Source organism: Melanotaenia boesemani, chromosome 1 (assembly GCF_017639745.1).
Source record: "Melanotaenia boesemani isolate fMelBoe1 chromosome 1, fMelBoe1.pri, whole genome shotgun sequence".
Lineage (NCBI taxonomy): Eukaryota > Metazoa > Chordata > Actinopteri > Atheriniformes > Melanotaeniidae > Melanotaenia > Melanotaenia boesemani.
Genome location: NC_055682.1, coordinates 34,536,425 through 34,561,240, shown reverse-complemented (window position 1 = coordinate 34,561,240; position 24,816 = coordinate 34,536,425). Strand labels below are relative to the sequence as shown.

General features: G+C 39.3%; 1 protein-coding gene across 1 annotated transcript; it reads left to right on the top strand.

Annotated features, from left to right (window-relative positions):
- Positions 1 to 597: 597 nt before the first annotated feature.
- pnoca (prepronociceptin a) lies at positions 598 to 23,776 on the top strand. The gene is made up of 3 exons (XM_041986884.1): positions 598 to 672; positions 19,945 to 20,078; positions 21,700 to 23,776. Exons 2-3 carry the CDS (start codon positions 19,959 to 19,961, stop codon positions 22,315 to 22,317), a joined length of 738 nt encoding a protein of 245 aa, XP_041842818.1. The 5' UTR covers positions 598 to 672; positions 19,945 to 19,958; the 3' UTR covers positions 22,318 to 23,776.
- The last annotated feature ends 1,040 nt before the right edge of the window (positions 23,777 to 24,816 follow it).

Below are 24,816 nucleotides of genomic sequence, written 5' to 3'. Positions count from 1 at the left end.
AATGTTTACTTGTCATATTTTGATTATTTTTTTCTGGTGAGACACAGATTAGCTTATTATGCTGCAACTAATTTCTGGTGGAGCTCATTTTACGATAAGTTAGGATTTATACACATTTGTTTTTCCACTATGACAGACTGTGTTGTTTCATCATCCAACACAACCTGAAAAAGTTTAAATTTGAAATATTTTTGGATAAACTGTGACATTAATAACAGAGACATGTTTTCTTTCATTCCTTCCTTCAGTCCTTGCATTCTTCATTGCCCCCCCTCTTGTGCTCTTCCACTTTCATCTTTTCATTTCCCTCTTTCCCTATTTCCTTTCCACACTAATTTTTCTCTTTATCTTCTCTCTCCTCCTTGCTGTGCTCCTTCTCTCCCTCCCACCTCGTCCTCATTGCCCCCATCTTTTGCCCCACCTCCTTTCTGTTTTTTCTTGCTCTCTCTCTCTTCCTAATGAAAACAAGGACTTTTGAAAGAGAGAGAGAGCGAGAGAGAAAGAGAAAGAGGGAATCAGAGGATGCTGAAGTGAAGGGGTGGGTTCCTATAAGAGCAGCTGCCTCTAACCTCCACGTAGTCAGAGAAACCACGCGGAGACACAGGGAGGGAAACACTCGGACAAATCTGCACGGACCCCACAGAGGCACCCATAATCTCTCACCCAACACAGGTAAGAAGAGCCCGGGGTGAAGGAGGGGGATTAAGGAGGAGAAAAAGAAATGTGTGACCTTTGACCTCTGATACTTCAATTACTTCTTTTACTTAATCAATTTTTATCTTCTTTAGAAAAATACACAGGTGTTTAATTGAATTGGTTTAATCTATTTTAGTTAAAAACCCTTCTGTTCATGAGGAATTAACACTTTCATACCCTCAGCTGGCTTTAACATGTGTGATGCTGCAATGTTTTTTTGATTTACAATATCTTAAAGATGATAATATGATCTGACTGGAGCAAAAACAACAGAACACATGAGGGGAAAGGAAAAAAGTGATGCTTTTGTGCACTTTTATTAACCCTTTTGGGAATGAGGCTTAATTTTTACCAATGAGATTTTTTTTCTCCATCACCTCTTCACTGTCACCTGCTGGAGCATTGCTGCTTTAATGCTATGACCTTCTAACTCTTAAAATATTTGGGAAACTGATCAAATAATTTAAACTTAACCTATCATTACCTTAAAAATAAACAAGTGGCCCATGACTAAAAGCTTCTCAGACATTTTTTCTGATTGTTTTTAACAAAAGTGATGCAGATATGAAAACTGTACTAATAATTCATTATATTATTATATTAATTAATTAATTACCACCACCACCTCTAAAAAATACACAGAAAATGTTGGCGCTGTCACAACTTGAAATAATAATAATAATAATAATAATAATAATAATAATAATAATAATAATAATAATAATAATAATAATAATAATAATGCTAGTTCCACCTGGACAGGGTCTGTTTTTTTTTTTCTTTTTTCTTAAAAACCAAACTGAAATCTATTTTATACAGGACTAAAAGTGTAGAATATTTGTTGAAGCTGCTTACTACAACTAAAATTGAGGAATCATTTGTTGTGCTTCATTTCTTTTCTCACAAATTTGATTGACCTACGGCGGGGAATTTTACAAAGAAGTTTAATAACATCATTATAATTTACACGTCAGAGACTGCTATCGATTCTCAAATTTTAAGAAAAATGTCAACTTTTGCCAGTTTTCTGGAATTATAATAAGGATAATATCTATTTTCCATAGACTTCAGTGTTTAGTTGTTGAATTTAAGGATGTTCATTAGGTATACATTTCAAGGAACGACCCTATAGCTTAAAGGACGAAGCCTGTCCTATTTTTAACTCCAGTGACAGGCAGGTGGCTTAATAACAGAGCGTGAGATAAAACTACGCCTCATGTTGCAGACTCTAAACTTGATAGACTCAGTGGATCGCCTCTAATGGAGCAGCTACGGATCATGATGTACCATAATGCCCGCCGTTAAGTAGTACCAGTTTGAGTGGGTTAAAAAGGCAGGAAATCACATACACAGCAGAGGTGAGGAGGCAGTATCTGAAGTGCACTGGTATTTCACAAAGAGGGAGGGAAAGGTCATAAATTGCTAGTCCTGATTAGTCATAGTCGTTAACGTCTGATTTACTGCTGCACTCCAGTGGGTTCCATGAATGAAAGGGGAGTTTTCACAGAAAGATCCTGGTTATGTTTACACTGTTGCTCAAGACACAGAATAATGTACGTCGGTTAATCTGGGTAAGATTTTTGCCAGCTCATATCATCAGGGGAACATTTTTAGACTTTTAGGCACATTTGGCTGAAGGTTATTTGGTTTATAGCAACTGTTTCCTATTAAATTGTTAATCATGACAATAAAAACGAAAACAATAGACGAATGACCTTTTATGCAGTGGACACATGCTATAAAATTGACTTGAATCTCTGAGGTTGGAATCTCAAATGAAGCCTACTCTTTGTAGTGATGCTTAAATCTAAGATTAGACTAGAAATCGATTTTAATAAATCTCAGATTGGCTTTGTTGTTGACTGTCAGAACCTCCCAAAATATTGGAAAATCAATGCTAGGTACATGTAGGGAGGTAGAAGGTTAAAAGAAGAAATACATATTGATTTCATTGACTACAATTGATGCATCTGAGCACTTCTAGCTCATTGTTTGCTGCAGCCTCCATTGCTTTATAGAAGTCTGAGATAGGCTACATTGAAGTGATTGAAATATGCAGGCTTTTTAGAACAAAATGTAACAAATGATGGTTTAATGCAGGAAAATTTCACCCTTTAGTAAATGGAGTCTCTATATGTCTTAATAGGTTTGTTTTCTAGTGTTTCTGGACCACTCTGGTTACCTAGGGAAATGTAATGTTAACTGTAAAGTTGTTTGTATTCTTGATTTTCATGTTTTTTTAAACTTTATTTTACACTCTCAAAGCCTTGTAAAGCAGCTGAAAATCTCGACCATAATAGAGCCGGTGTTTACAGATCCTGTTACACTGAGGTGCTACATTGGGATTTGTAGTGTTTGGAGAATTTGTGGTTTTTAAGTTGCTGTAAAGTTGCCATGTTAAGCTAAGAAAACATGACCTAATCTGTGCAGACAGGTGTTATTTAAGACATATGTTGCTCATTATAATGCATACCTACACAGCTAAATAAAAAAAGAAAAAAAATTTACAGACAACTATTGAGCGAGAGCATTGCTTGTTGTTATACATAATGTATGTTGTTGATGATTGCTTAATGAGGGACCACTGATGACACTACAGCCAAATTGAAAGGTCAAGTGTATAAGATGTAGTGACATTTAGTAGTATGAACTAAAAACTGCAACCAACTGAATGCCACCTCATTGTAATCTATCATGTCATGTTGGTTCAGGCTTCACTTAAAAAAGTTTTGCCTTCATGTGTTTTTTCTTTTTTCACTTTAAACCGTTTGTCCCTCTCTTTTTTTTTTTTAATATATATCCTATGTCTCTACCCGCCATTTTTCTCACCATATTTTGGCATTTCTTTATATTTTCATTCTTCCTCAATCTGCCATTTTCTTCTCAACACCTTCCTTGTCTCCTTATGTGTGCATTTAGGTCCTTATTCTGCCCTTACATGACTTATAAAGGCAGAATAAAGCATATAAGAATGGTGAGCAGTTCTAAAGCCAGTGTTGGGTTTGTTCTCTTTGGGGCCACTCTGATAACAGTAATGTGTGATGTGCAAGATTGGTGACCTAAAGTGTCTTTGGATAGGAATTGCTCATTTTGAAGGTGATAAAACACAAAATTCCTTCGTTCACACAATCTAACATTCATGAAATAGAACAAAATTAATTAACTTTATTTTACATTTTTTAAAATAAATTATGCTAAATGTTAAAAATGTAACCTTTATTAAAACTGAAGGGTGTTTCTTTATTGAAAGGGTAGCTAAGACCAACACTTTTCAGGATTGAAAAGAAGGGTCGTTTCATGTAGTAACATCACCCTCAAGTCATGGATTTTCTTTAGAAGTTTTTATATTAATTTTCTGCTCTATTAACTTTATGGTACCATACAAAACCCCGGAGATCAACTCCAAATACTGTTACAATAAATTTTTGAGGTTTAAGCCCTCTGAGCTAAATTTCATCATTTTTGCAATTCTTTTCAAGCTTTCTTTCCTGGACTGGAGTGAAACGCAGGACTAGAGCATTAACAAAACCATTAAAATAGTTGTTACATAATGTAGACAAACAAGTTTTCTTAGTTTTCAAAAGGGAACATATTCTGGTTTTTGCTTACTTGTTTCCACACTGTTCTTTATTTACTTACTTAGCATTTTATTCTGCTCTGTATCAGTATTGTTCTATAATACTGTGAAGTTATGTTGATGTGAATAAACAAATAACTGCTGCAGATCTTTGTAAATATGCAGCTGGAGCATAAATAAATCTGTATTTAGTTTTCCCCCATTTTTTTATTTATTTATTTTGTGCTTTTATTCATAACAAATTAGCTCCTGAGGCTCGTTTAGGATATTTATTATTGTTTTAATGACAGAAACATGGGGCAAAATAAAAATGAAATATTTTCTCCTGCCCATATTGATATATGTATCTTGATAATATTGATCATAATTGACAATTGACAATTAATTCTCCTGCAACAAATTATTTCAATCAGTCTCTCAGGAATTCGTCACTATTAAATTTTGTACAAATACAGAAACAAGTAAAACCTGAAAATTTTTGAAGGTGCCAATGCAGCTACTGCCCACTCAGATATACATGTATGATACATGTATGTATACATGCATTATGAAGGCAGCCATGTCACAACAAAGCAGCTGCTGTGTACCTGTGTGTGTGTGTGTGTGTGTGTGTGTGTGTGTGTGTGTGTGTGTGTGTATGTGTGTGTGTGTGTGTGTGTGTGTGTGTGTGTGTGTGTGTGTGTGTGTGTGTGTGTGTGTGTGTGTGAAAAAGAATGAGAGAACAGCTGCACTGACACACGTGTACATGCTGAATGACAGCACTGAATCACTTTATAAACCAATAAAAACTGTGGGTTGTTCATTAAATGCATTCTGTTCCTCTGAATCGCTATATATTACTGTATCTGGGAAGTGTGCGCATGATACCAATCTTACACACACAACTGCCCATGGCCTGCTCGTTGGCGTTGCTACGACGACAGACATTCTGTGCCTGCTGACTCACAGACTCGGAGCTCACAGAACAGCGAGGGCTCAAAGAACTCCTCGAACAACCAACAAAAAGTCCTATCAAAAATCTTTTGAACCATTAGCACCAGAAGGGTTGGATGAATGCATGTATGTAATTTATTTTACTCTAATGTGAACAGAATTTAAATGGTGACTAGTTTAAACACACGAGAAATTAATTTTGGTCCAAGAATACAGTTTTTTTTTTATGGGTAAAAACAATAGACTTTCTGACTCTTGGAGCAACATAGCACAAAATCTGTAAGTCCCAGCTCTTCAGCACCTGAGGTTAATTTGAAGATGACTTAAATTCCTCCGTTTATATAATTTGTGTATGTACAGAAAAAACTCTAAACGGGTCACATGATTGGGCTAAATTTAGAGTGTGGAGGGATTTTCAAATTTTTCCTAAAACATAACCTATGATTGTGTCAAAACAATAAAAGATATAAAGATGTCCTTTCAGTCAGTTAAAATTGTATTTTCATGACCTGTTTAAACTTTGAATAATGTTTCTAGGTGAAAGGAGGCCTGAGCTCTAAGTTTCCAAATAGGAAAGGTTTTTGGCTCATTTTGCCCTAAATCCTATTCATTCCTATGGGATAAAAAGACCCAGTTAATTACGTAAACACTGTAAGGCTTTTGTACAGCAAAAGTCACAGCACACTATTCTGCATGTTTTGATATAACTTTTTGGGAACAGAGTCGAAGCCGCAGGTGAAATTAGACGACAAAGCTATAGTAATATGTCTGTCTTGTGCTTGTGTCACCCATAATACAGATATTATGTAGATAGTTTGTATTCACTACATTAAAAAGCCAGATCCTTCCTTTCCATAAATTATAAAATTATTTCCAATACAATAGTTCAACAGTTTGTTTTATCCTTTCAGAGGACAATGCATACACTTTGGTCTTACAGAGATGCAGGAAGTGACCAAGGCCTTTTTAACACCATATGATGTACTTCCATAATACGTTAAACATGTTGGCACCTGAGAAACCATTTTAATGTGAATTTAACCACAAATGTTTTGTAGAAGACATAAATAAAACTGCAAAAGTGAGTTAATCCTAAATAAAGCAGATAGATCCACACCTGCCCTCTCTGTCATTTTACTACCTTGTACTACATGCCCCTGTGAAAACTGTAAGACTTTTACCCTGCATTTTCACAAACGTGCTTATAAGGCCTGAGCAGCAGGAACAGGAATGGCATCCTTTGTCTTTAGTGGCAACAAAGAGGTCGAGGTACTGAAAAGACCACTTATTTGAGAAGGAAATCAATAATTTAGAAAGGTGTTATGACTAAATATTTCTTATGTGAAAAGTAATCCATGTACGTTCAGAGGTGACTTTGTAATGTGTTTCTCACTGATTAGTAGTAATACTTTTAAAGAAATGGCTGTAACAGTACTGAGAAAATCAGCATATTGTAGTCCTGAAGTAGCTCTATTAATAGTAATCTTTTTATGCCTTTAGGCATATATGTGTGAAACTCATTATTAAGATGTTCTTATTTATTCTGTGAGGAAACCTTAATGAAGTCAGCAACAAACTTTAATATTAGAAAAATTAATCTAAAGTGCGTTTTAGCCTTGGGCTCACTTCTTACTTCACCTTGATAGGAACAAAGGCACTTCATATTCCTTAAGTAAACTCTTAGAAAGAAAGAAAGAAAGAAAGAAAGAAAGAAAGAAAGAAAGATGATGATTTATGATTTTGTTGGTGCAATATCAAGTACATGTAATCAGCAGAAACCATCTTTGTTCAGGAAAAGGACACAAAACTGTTTTTCACAGAATAAAAAAAATCCTTGTAGTTACTTTATAAATAAAGTTTACTTCTAGGTTGAAAGTTATAGTTACCATTACAATTTTTTGTTCAAATAGTCTTTTAATTGGCCAGAAAAAAACAAAGCAAGTTTGGCGAAAGGTAAATAGGATATAATCCAAGTCAGAGAAACCACTTCAAATCTCAAATCATATGGAGCTTTTTTCAGGTAAACTGGATAACAACTGAGACATGAGCTGAAAGAAATATAAAACCATTCCACATATAAAAGGAAAAAATCCTTCAACATGAGCCATAGTTCAGCAAAACTAACAAAAACATTTAACTGAGTAGCATTTCCACTTCCATAGTCCAAACCAAATGCATTTCATGCCCCCGAAAGTCTTCTTTAATCCATCACCCATCTTTAGCACTGCTGAGTTTGTTGAATCCCTCCACTATACACCTCATTAGATTTATGGATATATGTCCTTCACCCCAGCAAACCATTTTTACTCAAAGGCTGTATTGGGAAAATGGAGGGAGGACATAGAGTGCTGGATCATGGGACACACCCCAGTTCTTTTACAACCTCCCTGAATTGGATGTGAACATGTGGAGATAATCCAAGGATACAATGTTCCTAACACAGCAGGGTCCCTGTCCATCCATTTATGTTGCAGGGTTTTAACAGAAACTTCTTTATGTGTGATTGCTGCCCACTGCTCCTGTGTCCCCGTGTTTCAACACTGAAAAATGAAAACCTGAAAGATGTGACTGCTGGAGCAGGCAGCCCACTTTTCTTCAGGCTTCTTACATTTGTCGACAGCTAACCTTAGTAATATTTCTGGAGGCCAAACTGAAAATGGAAATTGATATCATTTAATTCCAACTTTCCATTTCTGTACTTGCCCTTTGACAATAGTGTATAACAAGAACAGAGCAAGTTGTGTTGAGTCAGCACTGCAGCAGATAATAGCCAGCAGAACCTTTTTGCTTATTTTTGAGTTCCTGTTTGGTTAAAATTTAATGGTTTTTGGTGGATTCTGTTCACTGCTGTAAGAAAGCACCAGCTTCTCTCATATCGCCTCATTTGAAAGGCAGAGGAGCTCCCCTAAAGAGATTCAGCTGATACTTTAGATAGATAGATAAACATGGGACCCTGTGGGGGTGGGGACCCCCTGTTTGGGAAACGCTGCTTTAGTGGGCCAGCCTGCTCATAAGAAATTTTAGATGGAAGCAAATTTAGTGGAAAACATCCCAAATTTTAATTAGTAAAATAATTAATTTGGCTAATACATGAGAATTTGCAAAATCATAGGCAGAGCTACTGAGTTGGTCCTATGAGGGTCGCAGTCCTGCAGGTTTTCAGTGTATCCCTGCTCCAGCACATCTGATTCAAATTAATGAGTGATTGTGCAGAACTTCATAGGCTGTTGGATCCATTTAATTTGAGTCAGGTGTGTTGGAGCAGGGATACATTAAAAGTCTGCAGGACTGTGGCCCTTATAGGACCAAAAGGAGTAGCGCTGGTTTAGTGAGTAACTTGCTGACAAATGATTGGAGCAAGGAATAACAGGACATGCTAAAAAAAAAAAAAGTTTAAACTGGCGCAGGCAGAAAGAAGAGGTAAGAAATGACAGTGCATCACACAATCTCAATACATAAACAAAAATCAATATGAAATGAGTCCATGACCCCGCTGTTAGAATGTGTTAGCCACCTCATAACCATCAATCGACCTTAGGTGAATAGATACATTAAGAAAGTAAATCGATTTACTTTAGGGTGTCTGCCTGTAATGATTTCCGCTGCCTCGACATGTGCAGACAGATTGATTGATAGAGAGCATTTTGTAAAGAGGTTTTATAAAAGCTTTTTGTAACCTTACTCTTGAGACATCTGTGGATATCGTGCAGCAAACTCAACCTAAGAGGTGAACCCAACAAGCAAGGCCAAAATATAATCTCTTTTGTTAAATGTAGTCTTGCAATGTCCTCACCATCATCTTCATTAATAAGATTTGATGTACCCTTATATCAGAGGACTAGAAAGATATTCCTGCCCTGATGAACTTTCTAGCCAAATTTGTTCATTGTAGTCTACTTTTTTATGTGAAAGTCAGAAACCACACATCAGAAATAAGGGGAAAAAAGGGCTATTTATCTCTTAAAGGGAAAGTTACAGTGATCAGAGATAAATGCTTAGGTAAAGAGTATCTGTATATGAAGAATATTCTGTATTTCTAACCCTTCTGACCAGTGAGATAGATCTGCTGCCATGAAATGTGTCAAATCAATAACCAATCTGGAATGTGTGCCAGGTAGACATTAATATTACAACAGAAAGTATAATGAATTTTGAGTGGGCCTGGGACAAGTTGTCGCTCAAAGTGACTCAACAGATGTCTTCTGGCAGAAGACTGAATAACATTTAATTACCTGTCAAAGGGACTCATCAACTAAGAATGCCAACATCATGAAAACACTGTAATTATTGAGTAGCTCATTATTGTCTTTAATCTGCTCGTCCTCTTTGCTGAAAAGGCTAGAAGACATTGTTCAAGACATTTAAATCCACACTTTGAGCTGTTAACACAAAGCTTAAAATAATCTTTCATAGTGTGACCTAAATTAATACAATAGTCTCAGTTTATAAGATTTTTGTTCTTGTGCCTCAGTAGAATTTTTTTTTTTTTTATTATTTTATAATTAATTTATTATTCATTTAAGATACAAGTGCAATGAACTGTTTAACGTGCAACAGTTCAATTGCTTCCTTCCACAGTTCATAAAAAACATGCATGTTAGGTTAGTTGGTCTCTCTAAATTCTCCTTAGGAGTGAGTGTGAGTGTTTGTCTCTCTGTGCTGGACCTGCGATGGACTGGTGACTTGTGTAAAGTAACTCTGCCTCTAGTCTGATACTACCAGGTGCCTACCCTTAAAAGTATAATGTGTAAGAAATACTGACATCTAGTGGTAAAAATGGACATGGCAATTACTTCAAATACTAAGCCCAGTGGCCAAAATTCTTCCACACATAAACATACTGTCAACTGTCCAGTGGCTTCAGATGCAGGGACGACTGCACCTGATTCAAAATAGTGTGCATGAGGGGTGTCTTCTTCTATAGGCCTTTAAGGGCTTTAAAGCTCAGAGAGTTCTCACTTCACCCACAGATGTTTATCCATTAGTAAAAATAATGGCACAAATATGGCAGAGGCCATGTATGGGGACCCACGGCTGATAGAAATAAATGGCTCATTCTAAGAGAATACAAACAAAACAAAGGGATTAGATACCAATAAAAATACAATTTTTAATTAAATATAACATTTTTCTGTTATTGACCACTGATTTTGGTACACACTGCACCTTTTAAACTGTTACCATCTGCACTAACATCCCTGCAAAACTATGAGGCTCAGTCGTGACCATACAGGGGCTCAGTATAGTTGTAGACATAAAATTTAATGTCCTCTCCAGTTCCTGGTGTCCCACAGGGTTCCATTCTGGGCCCTGTTCTTTTTTCCTTGTACATGCTGCCCTTAGGTTCTGTGATATCCCATCAAAATGTGTCATTCCATCTGTATGCAGACAATCTACAAATTGAGTGTTCAGAACTCCCCAGACACACAGTCCATCCAAATGTGTCTGCATGACTTTAAACACTGGCTGTCACAGAACTTCCTATGTCTGAATGAGTCAAATATTGAATTCATCTTCTTTGGTGCCCTCCAGCTCAACAAACACACCTCTGACCACCCACATCAGCCATGCAGTCAGGAATCTTGGAGTGACTTTGGACAATAATCCCAAACTCAATAACCAAATAGACAGTGGTCAGGGCAAGTTTCTTTCAGCTTGTCTGTTGGTCAAAGTCAAACCATTCCTCAGCCAAAAGGACCTTGAAAAAACAGTCCATGCCTTTATCAGTTCACGCTTGGACTATTGCAACACTTTTACATTGGAATAACCAGGCCTGTGCACCGTCTACAGCTCATGCAGAATGCAGCTGCACGGCTCCTCACTAATACCCATAAACATGACCACATCACTCCTGTCCTGTACTCTCAATACTGGCTCCGGGTTCAATTCAGAACTCAGTTCAAAATCCTACTGTTTGTTTTCTGTTCCATCCACGCCCTTGCACCTGTTTATCTATGCGACATGCTGACCCCTCACCAGCCTAGTAGAGCCCTGCGCTCCTCCGAACAACACCTGCTGGTAGTCCCAAGGTCCAGGTGCAAACAGTGGGTTGATCGTGCGTTTACAGTAGCAGGGCTGAAACGTTGGAATTCCCTGCCCCTGGAATTATGCTCCATCACGGACCTGCCCCTGTTTAAGGCCAAACTGAAAACCTATTTTTTCAGATCAATCTTTGACACAACAGTGGTGTCACTTGAGAAACTTGTGATATTTATAATTTATAAGTGTAGTGTGTTTTTATTCTTGTTTATATCTCTGTCCAGCCCTTTGATCAACTAGGGCTGCTGTCATGTGCTTTATAAAGGAAATCTGATTGATGAATTGATGGCTACACCATAAAAAAGATATAGTCTTTTAAAACTCAGTTAATTATAGATTTTTATTTTGCATGAGCACCACTACAGTGTTAGAGAGAAAACATAGCAGACTTAGAGCAGAGGAAATATTATGGTGCGCTTATGTGAATTTGACAGCGTCGTGCTTATGTAAAAAATGAAAACACTCTCCAGAACACATGCACACTGTTTCGCTGTTCAGCCACGCGTGGATAATCCGGCTTTAGGTCGAGGTTTGGGCTGGGAGTAATTTATTTCATATTTCCTATTCTTGATGAGAAAAAGTCAGTAATGGAGAAAAAAAAAGAAGAAAAATGGCTGACACTGTTGATAAGACAGTGTGAGACAGTTTGACAGTTTCTGAGGGCTGAGCTCTGAGTGTGTTGTCTTATTAGACGAGGAAACTATGAATAAGACCAGAATGGTTAAGCTTTACAATTTTAATTTTAGAAGCATCAGAATAGGGATGTTTTTTGCTTAAATTTACCAACATTTACCTACTTTTCAAAGACAATTGATGGATTCAACCCCAGTGTTCACATATTTCTTTTTCTTCATAAGTAAGTGTTAGGCTTGCTTAACTCTATAAACAGACTAAGATAAAATTGGGTCATAGGTTCCTTTTTCACCTGAAAGATAATCTTAATCATCACTCTCAAGTATAATTGATATCAGCAGTGTATTACCACAGACTCTTACAGTTAGAGTTAAGAGACTTTAACATAAGTAAATATCAGTAAATACAGTATTTAAACAACAGGACGGAAAAATAGACTAGTACTCCCTTCATCTGCATTAAAACGTCTGTAATATGTAGTTGGAGCCATGACTTGATTTAGTAGAAATTTTTATTAATTTTTTTAAACAATCAAAGCTATGTTAGGAACTGCCTGCACCAATCAGTCTCAACATTTAAACTACCTGTCTAATATGTTTCCTATGTGCTGCCAACAAAGCTCTGACCTTTCAGCGTAGATACAAGATCTCTGAGGGAATCTTGTTGTATGTGACTGAGACATTGACATCTCTGTCAAGTACTGAAACATCACAGGCATGTGCTTTGGGTCCTATGAGTTGGGGCCTCTATTGCCCATCAACGCTCGATAAGAAGAGTCGGGAGCGTGAAGAATGGGTCAGTGCCACAGACTCTTTGCACATTCTTCATGCCATTCCTGGGGAGTTTTTGTGGCAGTGTTCTGGGCTACTTTTGACACTTATGTCATAGTTACAGCATGGCAAGTGTTTGGTGGGCAAGAAATGGACCAGATGTCTGTTGCCAGCCTGGCTTGGATTACGGCAAGTCTCCTGTTGGCCTCATGTGGTCCAGATGTCAGTTGTTGGCCTTGACTTGGATTATGGCAAGTACTTTGTGGGCCAGAGGTGATCCTATCATGTGGCTGAGTTTTGGCAGCCACTACTGGCTCAATATAAAGCCATACAGATTTTGCAGCTGTAAATAAATGTTTTCAAATAATTTTAGTTTTAATTAGTAAATCAAGTTTTATCATCCTCTAAAGAAAATATTCCAAAGAAATTCAAGTTTATGAATGCGTAGAAAAGATTTGTATTTGTAAAGAAAAATAGAATTGCTTTTGCAAACATCTGTTCACGGATGTAAAGTGAAAAACTGCATGCTCGACACTAAAATCCTGGTCTGTTAGTGGGATTTTAGCATGCTGTACAGATTCAAGTTGCTCAGCCTTTATATTCTGTATGCTTGACACATGAAGCCAGTAATAAGGACTACAAATGGTCTAAATTGTGAGAGTGAGAGATTATTCTATTTTTAGTGTCAAGTCACAGCTGATGACAGGGATCACACCCAACCCGTTTGCCTGAATCCACTGAGACTTGTGGATTGGTGTTGCCTTTATATTCCTGCCTAAATCTTTTTTTGCTGATCTTTTGTCCTTCAATGTTGAAACCCCTCTTTCTTATCAGACAAAAGAAAATTAGGGCACACTTTTATTGTTTTTACACAAGAACACTGATTAAAATGAGAGAGTTGCTGCTTTATGGGTTGTCAAAGATAAAGAATGAACAGCAGAGCAATTATATTTTTATCGGTTTTCAATTAGTCATAATGAATTCCAAACTTCTAAGACCTCATGGAAAAATTTTTACAGAAGACAGATTCATTTAACTTTATTCCACATCAGTATTTACAGATAACGACAACCTTCAGCTGAAAGAAATATTGCAGGACCTCCGACATCCATCCAGTACATGTAAAATTACATGTATTTAAATTCATGTTTGTTTTCTGTCTGAACATTTAGTGTGAGTGTTGCGCATGGTATGTGCATGAGAGTGTGAGTTATGTGTGTGTGTGTGTCACAAGAAACAATGACTCAGTTTTTTGCCAGAGGCATTAATTGAGGCATCAATTAAAAGGGTTAACGAGTTTGTTTAATGAGATGAAAACTCAGGCTGTTTCTGACGTCAGACTCACCAGACTGAGCTCGAAAAGAATAAGGTCAAATGTTTTTATTTCCCTCCTTATCACTATTTGTATTCCTCTGCTTACTGTCATTTAATCAGTCCCTTACATCCAGTTCTTTTCCCTTTCACATCAGCCATTTTGTTGTTTCTCTGCATGTCTATGTCATACTTACTTAAAATAGATCACTTATTTATCTGGAAGATATCACTAGTTTTAGAACAGAACAGTTTACGGCTTTTTCTAAAGGTTATTGGGATTGGGCACCAATATTTCTCTCCATACCTTGTCATCACAGAAGATTTCCCTTAAGCTGTAGAAACGCATACAAACAGGAAGTTAAAAAACAACCCTAAAATTTAAGTTATATGAACTATGATCACCTGCAGTTTCTGCAGTGATGCAACAGCAAATAATTATGTAGGAAATCGAATATTCCATCGATTGTTTCATTGATAATCAAGTAAAGAAGATAAAAAGTATTAGTGCATTCGAAAGTACAAGAGTTTTTGAGGAAACATTATTACTTTAATGCAAATATCATTTATATATACATATATATATATATATATATATATATATATAATTATATTAGAAATATAATTAAAAAAACTTCTTTAAGTATCGGATTACAATAGCAGATAGCAGTAATGCATTTTTAAAATATTGTTATTTCGATTTAAGGATTGAGATAACAGAATATGTATCTTGTTATCTCGAGATAATACTTTAATTATTTTCAAAACCTATAATATAACAAAGAGGTCTTTCTTTGTTAAACTTCAGGAAAGACAATGCCAGGAAGCGACAGAGTAGCACATTCTTTCCCTAATTTAATATAGTAGATTCTCATTGATAGACAGTTACCATTGAAATTAGGTGCTGGCTGCTTTAGTAGTTCATCTTGATCATCTTGAAACCAGAGCTTGTAAGTATGAGTAATATGTTATTATGTCGAGAAAAGGCAGTTTCCTAAAGATTATGAGAAAATTTAACTTCATCCATCCATCCATCCATCCATTCTCTTCCGCTTATCCGGAGTCGGGTCGCGGGGGCAGCTGCCTAAGCAGGGAAACCCAGACTTCCCTCTCCCCGGCCACATTTACCAGCTCCGAAGGGATCCCGAGGCGTTCCCAGGCCAGCCGAGAGATGTAGTCTGTCCAGCGTGTCCTGGGTCTGCCCCGGGGCCTCCTTCCGGTGGGACGTGCCCGGAACACCTCACCAGGGAGGCGTCCAGGAGGCATCCTAACCAGATGCCCGAGCCACCTCATCTGGCTCCTTTCGATGTGGAGGAGAAGCGGCTCTACTCTGAGCCCCTCCCGGGTCACCGAGCTTCTCACCCTATCTCTAAGGGAGAGCCCGGCCACCCTGCGGAGGAAACTCATTTCGGCTGCTTGTATTCGAGATCTCGTTCTTTCGGTCATTACCCACAGCTCATGACCATAGGTGAGGGTAGGAACGTAGATCGACCGGTAAATCGAGAGCTTTGCCTTTCGGCTCAGCTCTCTCTTCACCACGACAGACCGATGCAGAGCCCGCATCACTGCGGACGCCGCACCGATCCGCCTGTCGATCTCTCGCTCCATCCCTCCCTCACTCGTGAACAAAACCTCGAGATATGTAAACTCCTCCACTTGGGGCAGGACCCCATCGCAGACCCGGAGAGAGCACTCCACCCTTTTCCGGCTGAGGACCATGGTCTCGGATTCGCTTCACACTCGGCTGCGAATCGCTCCAGTGCGAGCTGAAGATCACGTCCCGATGGAGCCAACAGAACCACGTCATCCGCAAAGAGCAGAGACCCAATCCTGAGGCCCTCCATACTCCCGGAGTACCCCCCACAGGAGTCCCCGGGGAACACGGTCAAATGCCTTCTCCAAATCCACAAAACACATGTAGATTGGTTGGGCAAACTCCCATGCCCCCTCGAGGACCCCAAAGAGGGTGTAGAGCTGGTCCACTGTTCCACGACCGGGACGAAAACCACACTGCTCCTCCTCAATTCGAGGTTTGACTATCTGACGGACCCTCCTCTGCAGCACCCCTGAATAGACCTTACCGGGGAGGCTGAGGAGTGTGATCCCCCTGTAGTTGGAGCACACCCTCCGGTCCCCCTTTTTGAAGAGGGGGACCACCACCCCAGTCTGCCAGTCCAGGGGGACTGTCCTCGATGTCCACGCGATGCCGCAGAGGCGTGTCAACCAAGACAGCCCTACGGCATCCAGAGCCTTAAGGAACTCTGGGCGGACCTCATCCACCCCCGGGGCCTTGCCACCAAGGAGATTTTTAACCACCTCAGCGACCTCAGCCCCAGAGATAGGCGAGCCAGCACCAGCTACCCCAGACTCTGCTTCCTCATCAGAAGACGTGTTGGTGGGATTGAGGAGGTCTTCGAAGTATTCCCTCCACCGCCTCACAACGTCTCGAGTCGAGGTCAGCAGCCCCCCATCCCCACTGTACACAGTGTTGACGGAGCACTGCTTTCCCCTCCTGAGCCGCCGGATGGTGGACCAGAATCTCCTCGAAGTCGTCCGGAAGTCATTCTCCATGGCCTCTCCAAACTCCTCCCACGCCCGAGCTTTTGCCTTAGCGACCGCCGAAGCCGCGCTCCGCTTAGCCCGCCGATACCCATCAGCTGCCTCTGGAGTCCCACAGGCCAAAAAGGCCCGATAGGACTCCTTCTTCAGCTTGACGGCATCCCTTACTGTCGGTGTCCACCAACAAGTTCGGGGGTTACCGCCACGACAGGCACCGACGACCTTACGGCCACAGCTGCGGCTGGCCGCCTCGACAATAGAGGCACGGAACACAGCCCATTCAGACTCAATGTCCCCCGCCTCACCCGGGACTTGGTTGAAGCTCTGCCGGAGATGGGAGTTGAAACTCCTTCTGACAGGGGACTCTGCCAGACGTTCCCAGCAGACCCTCACAACACGCTTGGGCCTGCCAGGCCTGACCGGCATCCTCCCCCACCATCTGAGCCAACTCACCACCAGGTGGTGATCAGTTGACAGCTCCGCCCCTCTCTTCACCCGAGTGTCCATGACATGCGGCCGCAAGTCCGACGACACGACTACAAAGTCGATCATCGAACTGCGGCCTAGAGTGTCCTGGTGCCAAGTGCACATGTGGACACTCTTATGTCTGAACAAGGTGTTCGTTATGGACAATCCATGATGAGCACAGAAGTCCAACAACAAAACACCACTCGGATTCAGATCAGGGGGGCCGTTCCTCCCAATCACGCCCCTCCAGGTCTCGCTGTCATTGCCCACGTGAGCATTGAAGTCCCCCAGCAGAACGAGGGAGTCCCCAGAAGGAGTGCTCTCCAACACCCCCCCCAAGGACTCCAAAAAGGGTGGGTACTCTGAACTGCTATTTGGTGCATAGGCACAAACAACAGTCAGGACCCGTCCCCCCACCCGAAGGCAGAGGGAGGCTACCCTTTCGTCCACCGGGGTAAACCCCAACGTACAGGCGCCAAGTTGGGGGACGATGAGCAGGCCTACACCTGCTCGGCACCTCTCACCGGGAGCAACTCCAGAATGGAAGAGGGTCCAGCCCCTCTCGAGGGCAGTTGTTCCAGAGCCCAAGCTATGCGTCGAGGTGAGTCCAACTATATCTAGCCGGAACCGCTCAACCTCGCGCACCAGCTCAGGCTCCTTACCCGCCAGAGAGGTGACATTCCACGTCCCTAGAGCTAGCTTTTGCAGCCGAGGATCAGACCGCCAGGGTCCCCGCCTCTGGCAGCCGCCCAGCTCACAATGCACCCAACCCCTATGGCCCCTCCCGTAGGTGGTGAGCCCACGAGAGGAGAGGCCCATGTCTCCCTTTCGGGCTGAGCCCGACCGGGCCCCATGGGCAAAGGCCCGGCCACCAGGCGCTTGCCTCCGTGCCCCACCTCCAGGCCTGGCTCCAGAGGGGGGCCCCGGTGACCCACGTCGGGGCAAGGGAAACCTTGGTCCTTGTTTTTTCATCATCATAAGGGTTTTGTGAGCCACACTTCGTCTGGTCCCTCCCCTAGACACCTGTTTGCCATGGGTGACCCTACCAGGGGCATACGCCCCCGACAACATAGCTGCTAGGATCGTCAGGACACACAAACTCCTCCACCACGATAAGGTGGTGGCTCATTAACATGAAAATAAGTTTTGTAATCTAGAGAAAGCTAAATAATAAACTCATAATGTCAAGATAGTGGCATCAAAAACAATAACTAATGCAATAAATAAATAAATAAACAAACACATATGGAAGTAATTCTACTTCCGATGATTTAGTACCACTATAAAAACAACTGTTAAATAATTATAAATGAAAATGATATTGAAAAGTATAAAAATTAAAATGAAGTGTTTGGATGGGAGAGCCTGACTTGTGAATGGGCGGGGCCCACCTGGCGCCAGTCTGTTTGATGGGCAGACTGGGATGAGGAATATGATGTGCTAACATTAGCAGAAATAGTTTGTGGTTCTATTTCAACAGCATTTTTTGGCATTACTCGTTCAACCATGGTACAAAAATTAAAAACGTCAAGTCACTGCTAATTTAAAGTTGTTACTAGCATCATCACAACTGACAAAATATTGACTTACTTTAAAATGTACTGTGAAATGTTAGTTTAGAGTTGGTTCCACTCTGAAGACTAGTTGTGTAAATGGGTGCTGTCACTTTGATATTGCACTACTGTGAAGATTATTTTTGGTTTTACAATGCACAAAATCATTTTTCTTTTGTTTGGAATGATGACTACATTAATCTTTTAAAGTAGCACTACACACAACTTTCTGGCTTTAAAACTCTGCGTTTCTGACTTGTTTTGATGGGAGAGTGAAATTTATTATATACATTCCTGGAGCCATCATTGCTCCACAGCATCCTGATGCATAAACAACACTTCACAACTTTTTGCCCATCCTGGTGCATCACTTAACAACAGAACTTTGATCTATGGCTCCTTATCATGATAGCATGTGGATATCAACACACTGGTTGTTTTAACACCCACAGTGGCTGATACAGCAAAGAAACACAAGAGAAAGTATTGGAGGAAGAGAAGGAATGAAAGAGCAAAGGAGATGGATCAAGAGATAAGGCAAGAATCAAGACTGACTTTTACTCTGTGGAGAAAGCTCAGAGAACAGACAGGATCCAGATTAAAGCTGAATTATTAGGTGGCACCTCAATGAGAAAAACTGCTAAAGTTTTTTTTTTTTTGCATTTTTTAAATTTCTTTGGGACAGTTCTTATACTAACAAGAATTATTATTATTATTAAAATGTTTGAGAGAACTAGTAACAGTAAAATAGCAACAACTTGAAACAGTAACAAACTTTCTCTTTGGTATTACATATGCAGACCAAGTGGTTGACATGATTCATTTACTTTCACTAATTATTTAAGATTCATTAGAGTAACTGAAAATGTTGTCCTACTGAACAGTTGAGCATGGAGTTACAGGGTTAATGCAATTTTTGTCTTTTTCTCTGATGTTGCTCCTCGTCTTCTTCAGTTTTCTTCATCCTACCACCAATTCTAGTAATGTAAACATGTTGGTGTGAAACACTGAGATAAACACATTTTTGTGGATAAAACAAGTAAATAATATGTTTCATGGACAGTTTTTGTAAAAGAGTCATTCAAATTACTTCAAATTACGTCAGGAATTGTTTCAATACCACAAACTAAAAAAAAAAACTAGTTGACCAAAATCAGAACTAGCACTAAGAAACAATTCAGATTACAAAGTACTTCACATTCAGGATAGAAGAGACATCTGCAGATATCTAGACTTCTGACTTCATAATTCTTATAACTTAACCAAACGTTTACAGGGCTTGACAGAATAAAACACCAAAATCTGATGCCAAACAGCTTTATTGCCCAAGAGGAGAGTCTGTACAATAAAGAGTGAGTTTTAAATAGTTGTACTGAACATGTGTATTTTCCTTTGTGTTGTGCAGCAGACGGAGGGACCATGAAGACCGTGGTGGCTCTGCTGCTTCTCTGTCTGTGTGATCCTGGACACAGTGACTGCCAGGCAGACTGTTTGTCCTGCAGCAAAGTCCTGCCCAAACTCCTCAGTTTCAACACCATGGTGAGGCATACGCACACACACAAACACACACAGTCGTTGCAGACTGTCAGATAAAAGGTGGGCAGCATTAGTAGCAAAAAATGCCAACCATATATAATCGAGAGGTCATTTATCACCTTAGATCAAATTCTTGTGTGGACAAAACCGGACAGCAAATAAAATCACACAGTATCTGCATTGGGGCCCACTTGGTGATGAGATAACTGGAAACCCCTCACGCCACCTTGTTGTATTTATTCTGTCCTCCCTGACTGACTCAACAAATTACCCTTTTGGCATTTGAGTTTTAATTTGTTGTGGCTAATTTATTCCTGGGGAAAAATGTGTGTTCGCCTCTTTGTGCCTGGTGGTGTTTCTCTCTGGCTAATGACATGGCTGTGTCTCAAACATTTTTGCAGGCAGCACACTGGAAGACATTTAAGAGCAGATGGATTAAAACATTAGGCTTTGAATTGTTTTAATGTTAGGTAATTAGGCCATTGTGGTATTTAAAGGGATCTAAACTGAGCTTAGTGAATTCAACACTGTCTAACAAACAGACAAACCCAGTCAACCACCAGAAGGAATCGTATGATTTAACCTCTTTAGTGGTCCATTAAACATTCACATGTTGTTTATTTTGCAGGCTTATTAGTGCCCACTTTATATGGCTTGGGGCACAGCCATGTTCAAAGACTGGATGTTTTGAAATTTGGTCACTACGTGCATACGTACTCCAAAAAAAGTCCAACAATGGGCCAGAAAATGTAGACCTGGTTTTTTTTTATTTTTTAATTTTGCATTTCAAAAGGACAAGTAGACGTGTCAGATTGAATTATTACAATTATCTGATTACAATAACTACCAGTTATTGGATGTTTTTATTTATTTTGTTAGCAAATGTTACTTTTCATTCCCAATCTAATATATCCCTTCTCCATAATGCATCTAGGACTAAAGGTTTATAAGAATTTTTTAAAACATGTAAATATATAGTAGTGACTTCATCCCCTTGTTTTGAACTTATCTTAGAGCTCAAACAAGGAATGTTCTAATAAGTTTTCATTTGATATGCTTTGTGCCTTAAGTGCAGCTCTAATCTGCAAGTAAAAAGAAAAAAATGTATTCTGTAAATTAAAACTATCCTTAATATCTTGAATGGTACGCAGGCCATTTCCATCATAAATATCCCTAAGCAAATGAATCCCCTGCTCTCTCCATTGTAGGAGCTGGATGGGTCTACCCCTAATTCATAAACTAAAATTATTAAAAATTGGAGTGTTAAAGTTATTGGATTTTGATGGTCATGGAAATGGACTCAATAACAAATAATATGGCTGGACTTCTAGTAAATGGAAGAATGGAGAAATATATTGACACAGCATTTAATGAAAGATATTTTGAAACCATCATCTACAGGAGCCCTCAGTGGTATTTCACTTTGGCTTCGTGTCAGACAGTACACGACTTCAAACATTTCTTGGAGTTTTCTTATGAAAATCCTTTCTTAGGATTTCTTATAAAGAATTTTTATTTCTATGGGTAACTGAGTAACAATTTCCAACTCTATGATACGAGTGAACTCCATCAAACTAACTTTAGAAGTTGAATTAAGACGATCTCTTATCTTTGTCCCTAACAGGTGTGTCTCATTGAGTGCAAAGGCAAAGTTTCCCCATCTTTTTCCTGGGACTTATGTCTTAAAGCACTATCGCCACCCATCCCTACCCTAGATGGCACAACAAGGAAAAGATCCCAGGAAGAGGCTGAAGCTCTGTTTCCTGAGGAAGAGGAGCAGATGCAAGATGGTCTGTTACTACCCATGGCATTACAGAGATTCGACCATGTGGCCCGGGCACTCAGCATGAATGAGAGAGATCTGAGTGGAAAGAACAGTCAGCTAAGCACTGCTTATGATTCCCAGAGTCCCCTGTCCCTTGAAAACGAATATGAAGAAGAGGAAGCAGGGCATGAAGGAGAGGATGGTGTGGCAGCAGGTGAACTGGATGATGCAGGACTGAGCATTTACAAGAGGTTTGGCGGCTTCGTTAAAGGAAGGCATGGCTACAGGAGACTGATGTCTCCAGGAAGATCATACCAGAAAAGGTATGGTGGCTTCATCGGTATTCGGAAGTCAGCACGCAAGTGGAACAATCAAAAGCGTTTCAGCGAATTCCTGAAGCAGTATCTGGGGATGAGCGCTCGGGCCACCGAGTTCAACAGCATGTCAGAGGACCTCACCCAACAGAATGAAGTCTAGCAGAGAGCACCTTCAAACCTCTGCCATAAAAAAATTTCCTGATGTGTTTTCATGGATATTGTTTTGTATTACAATGACCAACATGTCAAAGTTTAGGTGGTGACATCAAAGTTGACCCATTGAATCCAGTGTAAATAACTTACCAAGAAATGAGTCCAAAGTCTGAGACTCTATTTTGGAGCCCTAGTTGTGCTAAGACATATGAATAACATTTTCTGTTCTTCATCTCTTTTATTATGGTAATTATCAAACCCCGTTTTGAACATTTCTATCAAACTTGATCCTCAAGAGGTGGTACTAAAAAATTGGACCCCTCTAAACTATATTTACTACCATGTTCCAGTGACCCTTATCAAACTCTGGACATCCTTGCTTTGTCATACTTCTCATTCAATGGCCCAAACTCCTCCTTCAGTCTCTAAATTAAGTCTTTATGTATAGTCCTACAGTGAAATACAGGGTTTATTTTGCAGTTAAATCCATGGATTTCAAACTTCAGCTTCCTGCAGATTTTAGATGTTTTCCTGCTTCAACACACCTGACTCAAATTAACAAGTCATTGTGCAGAACTTGACAACAAACTATTGGATCCATTTTATTTAAATCAGATGTGTTGGAGCAGGGAAGCATCTACATCCTGCTGAACAATATTCCTGGAGGACTGGAGTTTGAGATCTAAATAAAATCTACAAATTAAACCAATAATATGAGTTTACACAATTCTTAAATTTTTTTAACTTCTTTTTTGCCACTGACCTATTTCTATGGCTCACCTTCACTGTTAAAAATGTGTAAATCCTCTTTTTATTATACCAGTGGTTAACCTCGTGGCCAAGTGGACAAAGATTTCTTTCATCAAATTATACCTTTATTTTTTCTTCTTTTTTTATGCTCTTGCACTATCACCTAACCAAACTGGCATTTTGATTAGAAAAATGTCAGCAGTCATACGGTACATGATTTGTGTTAAATAAATTAAAAAGTGTTAAAAACCAGCAAAATTTTACTTGTTAAATGTGTTCCAAAAAATAAACCTGAGACTGGGTAACTCAAGAAATTTAAAAAAATGATTAATAACAAAACTAGACCGCACACAGCAGTCATTTATACTTTATAACGCTACTCATGTACAAGTGAGCATAAACTTTGACTCTTATGTCACACTACGGTACGGACGAGCTGTCTTTGAAATGTGCTGATGTGAAATGTTTTTGTTGCCCAGTATGAGAACTTGTAAATAGCTGAATTTAAAAATGACAATAAATATAGTTTATTATTTCCTTTGTGGCTTGTCATGCAGCAACTGATTCTGTGTCTTGAAGTATTTTGTTCTTTAAAATTTATAGTTTCATTTAGACTGCCATTTTAATGTTTGCGTTTCCCTTTGAGTTAAGCTAAAGTTTATGAGAAATTGCTTTTTGGGAAGGTTAAATTCTTTTGGTTGCTTTTTATCCAAAGTTATGAGAAAGTAATAAATATTCATGGTCCATTAATTCTCATGGGTTTCTTTTTTATCTTTAAGCCATAGTACACAGGTGTAGATTTGAACTTTTTTCTACATTGGTGCATCAAATATATTATTACATAATTTTAAATTCTGGACTAAATGAAAACGTAGTTTCTATAATTAAAACAGTATTTAATATGAGTACTTTATAAGTTCCTATTACATGTTTGTATTACATGTAGAAGGGATGTCAGTGTTCCCTAAAGCATTTATAAAATGTAAATATAAACAAAGAGGCATTATATCATTGTGCTTTTAGACTCATTTTCCCCCAAAACACAGGTTGTTTCCACAGATAAAGTGAAACAAAAAAGGAGACTTTTCTCTCCTCTGTGTCGGCTGTTTAGATAGATTTAATGTGAGACATCTGACTCTTTACAAACTCTAAGTCATCTCTTTCTTACAGGTAAATTTCAGGTGAACTTGGCCTGTCTGGTTCCTTGTCAAGAAAATGATTTAACAACTATCAGGATAGCTGCACCCTTAGATGATATGCTTTTTTATTCTTCATTAGAAAAATATCTAAAAGTGATATCCTGGTCTGAGGTAAGTTGTAAGCTCATTGCAGAAAGATAAAATTCACATCCTCTAATGTGCCGATGTGCAGCAGCTTTGCATTAGGAGTGTCTGGAAATGTTGCTGTGGTTGCAGGCTTACCATCCCCTATGGGTTCCTGCTTTATTTGACAAATAAGAGGAGGCACTTCAGACAAGAAGTTGCCTTTATAAATATTGATGAGAACAAGATAGTGTGTTTTTAACATCAATGCACAAAATATGCTTATTGCCAGCAGGCTTTTTGCACCTCCAAGTGGCCAGTCCTCTGCACAGCTGGCAGCAGAATGACCACAGAAACTAAAATTGTACAGTGTAAAATAACTGTGCCAATAATGTTTAGTTTAACCATTTAACAGCCCCAGCAAGAAAACAGTAGTATAAAAATGTTTGATTGCATTTTTCTATTTCCTTGAGACAATGATAAGAACATTTAAT

Coding starts and splice junctions, on each gene's coding strand:
- pnoca (XM_041986884.1), top strand. CDS start 19,959: ATGAAGACCGTGGTGGCTCTGCTGCTTCTCTGTCTGTGTGATCCTGGA. Junction 20,079..21,699: donor TCCTCAGTTTCAACACCATG/GTGAGGCATACG, acceptor TGTCCCTAACAG/GTGTGTCTCATTGAGTGCAA.